General features: G+C 41.6%; 1 protein-coding gene across 1 annotated transcript in view; it reads left to right on the top strand.

The window, feature by feature from the left end:
* Positions 1-980: 980 nt before the first annotated feature.
* Positions 981-12,463, top strand: part of zfpm2a (zinc finger protein, FOG family member 2a) — a 163,136-nt gene continuing 151,653 nt past the window's right edge. Inside the window, exon 1 of the mRNA XM_036558337.1 lies at positions 981-1,329. Coding sequence (XP_036414230.1) covers positions 1,290-1,329 — 40 coding nt within the window. The 5' untranslated portion in view covers positions 981-1,289. The remainder of the gene's footprint in view (positions 1,330-12,463) is intronic.

Genomic DNA, 12,463 nt, shown 5'->3' with positions numbered 1-12,463 from the left:
CAGGTTCCTTATAATTAGTGGAAATCTGTGACATTTCACAGTAACAGTATTACAACAGCATTTTTTCACAGTGACCCCAAACTTTTTGTGATTCTGAATTTAAAACTAAAAACTAGTGCATAACAATAATAGATTCTTAATAAATATAAAAGAAAAAAGAGTTTTGTGACTTTCTAACAATAGCAGAACCCTTTTTGGTGCTTACAGAACATTTTTTCTTTAGTGAATGGCTCTATTTAGGAACATATTGGTTCTATATAGAACCAATCCATGCTGAAATGGTTCTTTGCCAGGTAAATGGTTCTGTATAGCAACAAAAAGGGTGCTGCATTACTAAAATGTCAAGCTTGTAACAATAGAAGAAACTTTTCGGTGCTATATAGAACCATTTTCACATTCTCCATCAATCTGAAGAACCAGTTTACCATGCATGAAATGATTATACACAGAACTCATGGTTCTAATCACCATCGCCAAGAACACTTTAAGCTTTCAAATGGTTCTTTAAGTGTTCGCGGTTCTGTACATAACTCTGACTTTACTTAAGAACCCTTAAAGAACCATATTTTTAAAGGTTTGGGGTGAAACTAACACACTATGTGCGCACTGGAGAGGATAACTATGAAGTGTGAGGTGAACGAGCCCGCGTGCTCCATTTGTGGCGAAGGCGCGCGCCAAACCGTTCCGTCCAATTCATTCCGATTTATCGTGTGACCGCGATATAAGGATGTCCAGATCACAAACAGGGGTTAGCTCGAGTCGTTGTGTGGCTGCGCTGGAGTGACCTAGGCGTCTGATAGTACTGAAAAAAGAGAACTCAATTAGTGAACGAACGAATGAATTCATTAGACGACCTCTGAGGTAAAAACTCCAACGGAACGCGCACGAGAGGAGTACGGCACGCAGCGAGGCACAAACCTTATCTTCAAAAACAAAACCGCGAAACGCCTTCACCTCTCCAGTCAGTTCGAGCGGATCGCCTCACCGTACCGCCTCAGCTCGGAGAACGAATAGAGAGAGCGAGAGAGAGAGGGAGAGAGAGAGAGAGAGGGAGGGAGAGAGATAGCGAGTGAGCGATCCAACAGCGTGCTCGTGAATAGAGAGAGAGAGAGAGACAGAGAAGAGGAAAAGAAGAACCGGAGATTTAGTCGTTGTGAATAGCAAAAAAAAATCTTCCTTTTTTCTCCCTCCTCACGGTTTCGCCACCGACCCCTTCGGGGCTCTTGGATGAACCCGAACCCGGCGAGCTCCACCTGGACCCGCTGAGAGCAGCTCAGAGCAGAGCAGGCATGTCCCGAAGAAAGCAGAGCAACCCCAGGCAAATCAAACGTAAGTTTATTTTATCATCATTTGCTAAGTAAACCCTCTTTTTTTTCGGTCGTCGCGTTTTTCTGACAGAAAGAGAAAAAGTTGTTCGCAACGGCTCCGGAGTAACGGCTCTCTCTCTCGCGCCGCACGTGCAGTTTGGTTTTGTTTTTATTTGAACCGAGGCAGCGTTTGCCGGCAACGGCGTTTTCTGTGAGAGAAATAAATAGGCCTACTTTTTGGGTGAGTTACTAATTTTTATGTCTCAGTACGGCACTGTTTTTGGACTAGAGGCGAAAAGACGATCCCTTTTCGGTTTGTTTGGTTGTTACTCGACAGACATCACCGCGCTTAGTCGAGCTAACCGACCTGCTGAGGTACAGTAAGTTAGCGTTAACCGTTACGGCTAACAGAGACCGGCAGGTGAGGTGAAACCATTTGAGCAAGGTTTCGGGGTTTAAAGTCGACAAATAATAAATGAGGTCGTTTTAAGTATCATTTAGTTAACGTGTCATAACCTGAACCAGAGTAGTCTGACACACACCTACACACACCCACCCACACACACACACACACACACACACTGCTTTAGATTCCACATAGTAATAACTACTACTATATTAACGTTAGCATTAATACTAATAATTACAGTAATAACAGTAATAGTTCTTGCTACGCATGCTGTGTTATTAAGTGTTCATTTCAATCCCTAAACATTCACAGTTCATTATTAAATGGCAATCTGTGTGTTAAAACTAATGTTGCTGTTATTACAGCTGACATAGTGTAATTTTCCCCACCTTTATTTCATATAAATTAAGTTTCTGACTGATTTTTAGATATGAAATATTTAGCAAATTAATTATAAATTGTCATTTTACATTTTTAATCATCTTTTAGACCTTTTAGTCATTGACGGTTATTTTTATATGTAATGGCATTATCAAATGATTCATGAAAATGTATAAACCCAGCAGTGGTGGATCTGAGAGCTAATGTAGGCTTTTTAAGCAGATTAATGACTGAATGGGCTCTACTGGTCAGGTGGCTCCAAAATCTTAGCGTGTTCATTCTATATAAAAAAATGTCCAGGGCTGAAGATAATGAAGGTTGATCAGTGATATGAATATGTGCGCTTTATGTGTTTTATTCATGAGTAATGTGTGAAATAAGAGGGTGAAATGTTGTGGTAATGTGTGGCAGGGCCTTGAGGAAGCAGGCCGTCTGTGTGGGGCGTGCAGTGTGTGAGGCAGTGTGTGTGTGTGTGTGTGTGTGTGTGTGTGTGTGTGCACTGTGGCTCTCTCATGAATTGTTTTGAAAGACAGGTTAAATTCTCCCAAGAGGCTACTTGACTCTGTACTGTCCTCGATCAGAGTATGTCTTGAAGATATTTTTATTTTGCTCAAATCAATATCCAGATTGCTGTGTGTGTGTCTGTATGTCAAGTCTATTTATATTTACCTCCTTGCATTTAAATCATAGTGTTTAAGAGTAAAATTACAGATATTTGATAATGATAAGGTCTTACTTTAATCCATTCCAAAATTCAATCCGGCATTATATTAATTTATTAATGGATTAACGTAAATATTTAAAGTTGACTGACGTCCGCTATGGCTCAAACATTGTTTTTGTCTTTTTTTTTGGCAATCGAAGCAAATTAAGGTGGCTTACCCAGAGCATGTGCTGTGTGCTTACACACATTTAACAGCATGCAATGAATCCCTGTCTTATTGATGCTATTAATTTTACATAGATCAGGACCTGCTATGTGTTACATTCCTTGACAAGTTTTGAACCAAGAAAAGCAGCCAATCATCTCCTTTCCAAAAATGCCTGCTGTCCAGGAGCGAACTGAAACCGTAAAACATCGTCATTAGCATTTCCACGCCAGGGCCCACGGCCGTCCGTGCTGAAATAGAGCTCCGCTTTGAAAGAGAAAAGGTCGCGCTGAGCCTACAGTGGTCCTCCCCAGCAGCGCGGGAGGGGAGCAGAGTGAAGAAAGGCTGTGTGAGGTGGCTCCGCGGCAAGTCAGCGCGGTACAGTCGTTCTGAAGGACAAAAAAAGGTCTAACGCCCGTCCCACCACCCCCCCCAACCCCCTCCAGCAGCCACCCACCCATCCACCCTCCCGTCCACAGGCATACGTTGGGGCCCGTTATCTAAAATTGTGATTTATGCAGTATTTTAATATTTTGCTTATTCTTTCCCCTTGGGCGCTCTCGGAGCCATGATAAAAAGGAGATGGTGAAAGAGCGCCATTAATTTGCTCCGATGACTGAGGAGATAGTGCCCGATAATGGGAAAGATAGGGCCGCGAGATATACCATCAGAGGCCCCGATTATTACCATTAAAATTCCAGCCCAGCAATCTGCAGTCGACTGATAATTCCCCTCTCCGTTTCCACCACTTTGGATGATAAGGCAAAAAATAGTCACTCAGTGCTCCTTGATTAGGTTGCCTGGATATCCCGATAATACTGTGATAAATTATGTATTTTTCCTCCCTTGTTTTTTGCCAGCGAAACGTTACATCTGATTTCTTTTCTCTCTATTTTTTCCCTTTATAAATGTATATTTAGGGTTCATTTTACCCCCTCCACCACAAAGCGAAAAACCCTCTTACATGTTTTTCCCTTTTTTTAATCATTTTGTATTGTAATAAGAGTTTGATAGAGGGAGGTGATAGAAGAGGAGGTGTTTCGAATGGGAGCACATGCAGTATCAGTGTTATCAGGCCTATATCTCTGGGCCAGCTGCTTGCTGCTGTTGTTTTAGCCCTTATCACCCCCCCGCTCTGCCAATATGCCAATAAATTGTCCAGATTGTTAGCCATTCCAAGGCAGTGGCAGTCAAATTTATGATGGAAAGTAGCGAAAATATTGCTGATGCTGGACGGATTTGCGATTAGCTGTGGCTGTGGCATGATGTGTGAACTCATCTCTCTCTCTCTTTCTCTCTCTCTCTCTTGCACACCCTTCCTCTCTCTGTCTCTCCCTCCCTCTCTAACCTAGTGTGTTGGTGTTCAGGCTTCAGCCACGTTTTACACTGACAGATGTATTCCGCTGCTCTAATAGGCAGGGCAGATACACAGGTTGTTAAATTGAAACCGTGGCCTTTGGTGTAATTTGTCTGTAAAATTGCCCCCAAAGTTGCAAAGCGGGGGCTGCAGAGAAAGTGGGATGATGTAAGAAGAGCCTCTCTCCATCTGTTTATAGAGGGAGAGGGAGGAAGGAGCATTGTGCAGATGCCTAACGAAAAGTGTTATACCCACTGGGCATTGCAGGTCTACATGATGTTTTCATCTCTTCAAGCATGGCGTCGCTATCACATCAAAACCTCGTAACTCCATTTCTTTCTGTATTTTTTTTTTTACCAGTGGAAATGGTCCAAAATTGCTTGGTATTAAATCTCGGTGCATTAATGTACCTTAAAATTAAGAACGTTTCTCCTTTCTCACATAAATTTGCCGTATCGGAGACACGCGATTTTGTTTTAACAGCGACAGTGGTGTGTTAGTTACAGCTCTTGATGTGACATGTTGACTTTTTGTTTTTCTATAAGTCATTCACAGGATCATAACCTTTGGTTAAATAAATAAACAAAGATAATTTGAACCTTTTATTGCAGTAGTGGCACTTAACAGTGACTCTATGATTTGTTGATTTATTGATCTGTTTATTGATTGATGAATTGATCGATTAATTCGTTTGAACGTGACTGCACTCTTAGTGAAAGGTGCTTACTTGCGAACAACGCACAGAGAGCCAAGTCCCAAAAATGTTTGATTTCAGCATTTAGAAGAAAATCCGGGTACGTCTTATGAGATGTAGCTTAGGCTACTGTAGATAGCAGTGTGGCATGCTGGAGTTGGATTGGTGCGTTGGAGAGCTCAGTTTGAGCTGCACTGTTGTAATGGCATATGTAATAGGCTGTCACTTTGACTTCATAGCGTTCTATGTGATGCTCATCTTTGCAGCCCTGAGCTGTAATGCGCCGGCTGATGATGTCACATCGGAGCCAAGTGAGGCCTATCAGCTGACACTCAGATCACTGGATGGGATTTATCACAGACAACTTAGAATGGTATGGCACTGGGAGAGTGTTTGCTGACTTAGCTGCCAACATGTCAGTGTGTGAGTGTGTGTATGTGTGCGTTTGTGTATTCATGAATGTGTATTGTATAGGAAGAAATGGATTGAGTCCTATACACATGTGAGACTGAAGGGGTAGTATGTGTGTGTGTGTCTGTGTGTCCATGTGTGTGTGTGTGTGTGTGTGTGTGTGTGTGTGTGTAAAGTTGCCATGTTGTGTTGACATGTGAAGAATCATTCTTTCTAGTCATTTGTTGTTTCATTTGTTGTTATTATTTGTATATCAATTACTTTGTATTAAGGCTGCGCAATACATTGCTTATCAGTTGTTATCGCAAAACTGGTCTTTACAATAGTAAAATTGCAATATGTAACTGAGTCCTTGAATAAATGACTGAATATTTTATGGTTTACTGTGAGCAACCTGTCCAATTCTCACACACTCCACATGAATGTCTATTAAGTTTGCACACTGATTCCAGAATCATATAAGTATCAGTGGATATTATAAAAAAATATTGCCATCAGACAGGTGACGAATATTTGACCAATATTTAAACCAATGTTAAATGACGTATTTATTGTACGCTACACTAAAATGTCTGCTTTTTCTTCATTTTGCTACTTTTAGAACTCTCTACAAATAAATGTTTTGGTATATTTGTGTGTTACGCTAATCCATGTGGATTTAGTCCCCATGTATTTGGCATTGTGTATGTATGTGTGATTTGAAACAGAATCAGAGAGATATTGTGAGAGAATGAGCAACAGTAGAAGAGGACTGTGGTAACTGTAGTCCATTTGTAAACTGGCAAAATCAGTGCTTTTGAGTGGCACGTGCATTGTATCTGAGCTAGGGGTATGGGAATTGTGAGCCGATGCCAATATCTGACATTTCTCATGTACATGTCTGTTGATGCCGATACATAAACATTTATCTAAACATCTGTCGGATGTCAGTTTTTTAAAGCAAATATCTGCTGATATCAGTGTGATACTGATATCATCATGCATCCCTAGTCTCAGCTTTTGCTGTGGTTGAGTTCAATTCTGAGTTAAACTTAAGCATCAGATGCTTATGCAGAAGGGATCTCAATCTCATTTAAGCGTGGCATGCATCGAAAGCTCGGGACGCTGGGGTCTCCCATGCTTAAGTGCCACTTTTTCAGTCGCTGACGAGTTCCTCGCCAGTGTTCCTTCTAGATTTATGTCAGACCAAGAATGGTTGCTGCATGCCAACTTTCACAGTGACATCTGTTGGCAGCCAATAACAGCTTGCGCTGTTTTGCCTCGTCTGCGCTCAAGGAGCATCGTTTGCCTGCTAGTCTGTCTGTTTGAAGCCGCCATATTACACTATGCAAATGGGCATATGCAAATGGAGCCCGGCACAGTATACAGACAATTTGTCATTTTTTATCTCGCCAGCTATTCATTTGAGATTATTTGTTATTATTGTTATTACTATCACTAGTTGCCTGCTCTGCAGTAAGGGCACGTTCCCGATGGAAAAGCGAAACGATCGTGACCAGTTTCTTTCTGGGATGAAAGCATCACTGGGCCTGTTATGGTGCAATAGACGTGGGATGTAGTGTCAACTGATGGCACTTTCCTGTGCTGGAAATGGGTCTGTTATGTTTTAAGAGAGTTAGAGTGGTATGGACAAGACCCGTGGATTGCCTCTCTCCTGGTCTGGAAAACAGTGTGTGATGAAGCAGCGATGCTGGTTTCAAAAGGTGGAGGTCACTTCCGGCCATAGTTTCCTCTTTATCTTCCTTTTTCCTGAATTCTGCTGTAAAGATTCCTGTGAGTCAGAATGCTCTCATAATACCCTTTGCTTGCTCCATTCAGAGGAATGGAGACCTGCTGCTGTTTGTCCAGAGGCAGTGTTCGTAATCAAATCATGGTCAAACTTTGAGGCCTCATTTTTGTTCGCATTGACTCAAGGCACCACAGCCATATTCGCTCACTTTCATTTTGTTCCGGGCCATCATTCCAACTTAAACCGCATAAGTACGCAGTTCTTCTCCCACTCTATCTTGAAGGACCTAACAAGATCAAACGGCGAAACTGTGTTTGACAAATCCCCGTCGTCTGCCGGCCCCTTTTACGCGCCTGATATCAGTGATTCGTACTGAGCCGCGGGTACCAATTGACTTTCAGCCTCCCAGTTAATAGCCTTGTCTTGTGCTTGTACGGATCAATATCGGTATTAATTAATCAGCATTATCAGACGCAGGATCTGGTTCGGTTCGTTGTAACATCAGCAAAATATCAATAGGGAGAGTGGACTCCCCTGATCGCCATGGCAACTTCATCTCTCAGGTCAAAGGAAGTTTATCTTATCTCTTGTGCGGAGAGTGGCAAACTGCTTAGGAATCTAGCTTAGACTCTAAGATCATCGATTGGTCTTTTTGTCTTGCTCTTTTTCTCCCTTTTGTTTCAAGGGGGGGGCAGGCTGCATTCTAATCACAACAGAGATGTGAGATTTAAATATTGATGTTCAAAGGCCGTTTGTGGCGGGGCCTGGAGTGGAGCTCTGGCTCAAGTACGTCCTTTTTAAACCCAGACAAAGCTCTGATTATCGGTGTGTTCTTGTATATGTGTGCGCCTGTATGGGGGTGATTGTTAGTACGTATGTTCATAGAGTCCGAGTACTTAAAATTTACTTAGCTGTAAAAAGTAAAAGCACATTTTATCTAAACTTTTCTCGTCTGTAAGAAGGTTTAACTATCCAAATATGGTTGGAACTGTTTTAATATTGTCGACCGGTATCCTCAGTGAAGGTTTATTCATGTTATTGTATTGAAACCGTTTAGCCGAACTGTTGGATGTGTACAGATAAATTGAAGAGGTGAGGCTGAAGTTGGCCAGGCTAACTTTTCATGTTTTTTTAATGAAAGCGCCCATCTGTCCATGCAAGCATCAGTGAGCCCTGAGGACATTCCTGTGCGCTGACAACAACCATGCAGACTTTCACTACACATACCCCAAATGACACAGCCATAATACCTAATTACATCTGTGACTTTCACTGAACGTTGTATCCATATTTTTGGTGCATATCCGAAAATAGTTCTTATTATATGAAAACCCATCATGTGATCATAACAGCAGAAGGCTCTCTCTCTTTCTGTCTCTCACTCTCACTCCCCTTTCACTTTCCTAGAGGTCCCAGATGTAGCCAGGTTTGCTTGTAAGTTCCAACATAGTCATATTCCTCATCATCCTTACAACAGTCCCATGAGAGAGGAACACAGAGATGCTTGCATTTCTTCTTCCCCCCCCCCTTCTCCTGCTCCTCTGCCTCGGGGACACAATCGCCTCATTTAACATTCTGAGTTTGGCCCCAGCCGAAAGGGGCAGCAGGCGGAGAGAGAGTGAAAGGGGGCCAGCGCACACATCACAAATTCAATCATTTCACTCACGCATTCCCTTTCACCTCGGCCGGTCCATGCGCCGCCACCGCGGAGATACGGCTCAATTAAGTGTGTTTGGTTAGTCTGCGATGCTTGCGGTCACTGTGTGAGTGTTATATATTTTTTCTTCTTTTTTTCTGGCTTGACTGGAATCTTAGCATGTAATGAATATGGATATTGGGTCCTGAGCTGATTTGGCTTATGACCAGGTGTGAGACACACCATGCACATGAGCACACTCACTCTCAGACACACACACACACACACACACACACACTCTGTTTCATCCTCAAAGACAGTCGGAGAACGGAGCATATCCTTTGAAATGGAGTGAATGCTACATCTGGCCAAAATCAGCAGCTACCAGTTTTAAACCAGTGGTGATTCCAGAGAGTTTAATTCAGGTCCATTCCCTTCTGCTTCTGACCGGCAATTCTTTCTTTGCTTTTTTGACCCCCCTCTTTTTTACTGCGCATCAACTCTCTTTAACAGCATACAGTGATGTGTATGTGCCTTTTTTTTTACCCTGAAACATGTCGACCCCCATTGAGAGTAAGCTGATTGCCAGGATGTTCGAAGTTTCACTCTTGGCAGGCATTAGCAATGCTTGCGTGTTTATGAACTGGGGTTTGTGGTGTAAAAAAGTAGGACGTCGGACATTTCCTCTGGTATTAGGATGAACCCCCCCAACTCAACCCATTAAGGAATAGGTGCTGGGGAGGATTATGCGGCAAGCCTCTCAGTTCGATTTGTACATCAGCATTTTCCCGACCCAGGAATACAAAACGGATGGCGTCTTAAGAGCTGGCCGGAAAATTACACATGACAAAGCCCTGGCAAGTAAACAGATCAACAATTTATGTCAGAAGGGTTAGGAATACTGTACAAACTTAAGAACATGACTTTAAGACAGCTGTGTTTTGATCTGCAGAAGGGTAAAGCTACTCATGGGTTTGACAGCACTGCTTAGTGTCTTGGTGTAATGATTTGACGGATCATTAAGTGACTACAATTAGCTTTATATGCAGTACTTATGTACTTTATAGTTCAAACTCTTTGCTCAGTTAAAGCCAAGAGATGGAACAAGAACAGTGGCATTAACACTGATATTAAGTTGTGACAGTTTTCGTGATCATTGAAATTTTAGCTTGCAGTTTATTCCGAAAGAGATAGTGCTGCGATAATGTGACTTTTATATGCTCAAATGCTTTGGAATCGTTCAGTTTCAAAGGCATATCTCAAAATTAACTTCCTTAAATATTAAGGACTTCTCATGCTGCTTTGAACAAAAAGAAGAAAGAATGCTGTTCTTGTTATGGGTGGACGATGTGCCAAAATATAACATCTTTATAGCATTTTTATTATTCGCAATGTGTGTCACAAAATTTAATTTTTATGAAGTTAGCCAACAAGCTATAAAGCATAAAATGCAGAAGCAAAACAACAGTGTCACATTAAAAAACAGCTTAGAAAACTATGAGTACAGTGATTGTTTTTCAATGTTTGCCAAAAGAAAATATTTAAGTAGCAAGTGGTAGAACTAAATGATTAAAATAAGATAACTGCATAATGGACTGACATCCATTCAGCAGCTTGTTACTGTGTAGTTTAAGCAGTTTCTATACACTGGTGGTTATTGTTGTTTAAAGGCTATAATTGTTCTAAATCATTTGTTTTTGTATGATAAAAGATTTCATGCACTTTTTAAGCGTTCTGGAAGTACTGATAATGCCTATTATATACTCAGAAAAGCAAAAGCTCTGTCGTATTTAAAGTTTGAAGTGCACATTTTGATCATCTCCAACTTCTCCTTAAGCCACTGAAACAGGAAACAACTGGGTCAGGTGATAAGGGGAACAGCTGAAAAACCTCGGCGATAAAAAAGAGGGAAGAGCTGATTGATTGATGCCTGGTTCTGCCTCCGTCACAGACGTTTGACAGTTCGTTTGGGATCTGATGATTCTGCGTCTCAGATTGAAGTGGAGAGGCAGCTAGGCAAATAAGAAGGACAAGAAGGTCACAGACGTCTGTCTTCCTCTCTCTCTCTCTGTACTTTTTTTTCCACTGCACCACCTTTGACTGCTTTCAGGAAGCTGGCTGTGGCAATGTATAGTGCAGAACAGGTCACAGTGCTGGCAAGAGCACATTTTCCACTACATTGTTCGATATATTTCATTACTTGTCACTGCAGATGTAGAGCAGCTTGTTGCATAAGCAGTGGCATGTAGGTGTGATTCACTGGGTTGTTTGCCTTGAACAAACGGTATGCAAGGAACTTATGTATGACTGTATGAGAGGTATGTGCCACAAATGTGCTGGAAAATAACAGATGTGTATGTGTGTGTTTCATAACTTTGTTCTCATCCTGTGCCTTGAGTAGCCTTGAACTGACTGTTCCATACTTGTAAGAAAAGAGGCAAATTGCCTCATAAGCCATAAGCCCAAAAGTCTCCCTTTTCTCTAAGTGGAACCAGCGTCGTATTAAATGGGCACATCATCTTGTATTTACCACCTTAGAATCAAAATCTATTCAAAAGGCCCCATTATCTCCAAGCATGACAATATCCGCCACTGTTCTCGTCTACATCAATCAGACTTTATCATTAAAGGACTGTTTAAAAGAAAAAAAGGTTGCTTCACAGATGTAGTCAGTCAAAGGAAGAGTGGTCTCGCGAGGACCGTTTGAAGCGTTTGATAGAGAACGTTTGTCTTCACTAGCGTCTTCAGGTGTTTCTCGCACCGAGGTTCTTGTCAGGGTCCCGGATGTCAACGACGAGTTGTCTCATGAAAGAGTTCCAGTGAATGGACTGGAAATGAGTGACTCTGAGCCACTTTCGCTGGATTATGTCCAGAACATTCCCTTATATGTTTGCAGCTTGGTTTGGGCATACTCAGATTGCATGCATGCATCTATCTTACATTTTTAAGACTGTTTCATCTCCACACAGCTCATTCTGAGACTGCAGCCAACATCGTCGTCTTATCAGCCCATTTCTTCCCGCTTTGCTCTCTGTTTTCTGTGTGACAATTTATTCAAAATTTCCTCACAATGTTTATATGTTCAGAGATCTTTAATTTTAGTCTTCTTTTTTATTTTGAAGTTCAAAGACACTTCAAGACTTCTGTTAACTTAAGAGATATGGCATAACAGAGAGAACGGCTTTTTTTTTTGTTTTTTTTTTTTTAAATATATATATATATATATATATTTGTGGTCAGGTTGCTAGATCAGTGATTTGCAAGGACAGTAGAAAAAAAAAAAGATGGACAGAGTAATATGTACCGTGTCCTTGAAAACCTTTAGCCTTAAACTTTTTGCTAAGTTCAGCTAGTTAGTTATATTAACTGATAATTAGAAGGGCTAAATACTAACATTACTGGTGTAGGCTCATTAAGATGCTCTGTTCCACACTTAGTCTGGCAAGTACTCAGTACAGGCATTCAAAACAAATAGGTTCAGGGCTATTAAAGATAATATCAGTTAATGATAAAAAGCCCCTTGCCCGCAAGACGAGGATGCAGCTGAGATGTGCTGATTGTGCGAGATGGAGCATTGGTGTGTCTTTTGGGCAGTGTTAACTCTGACATCAGGCAGCGCAGATCAGAGTTGTCTTGTCTGAATGAGCTCATGGACCCATAGTCAGCATGA

Source organism: Colossoma macropomum, unplaced genomic scaffold (genome assembly GCF_904425465.1).
Source record: "Colossoma macropomum unplaced genomic scaffold, Colossoma_macropomum, whole genome shotgun sequence".
Taxonomy (NCBI): domain Eukaryota; kingdom Metazoa; phylum Chordata; class Actinopteri; order Characiformes; family Serrasalmidae; genus Colossoma; species Colossoma macropomum.
Note: the sequence above shows the minus strand (reverse complement) of the source record. Positions and strands in the feature narration are given on the sequence as shown.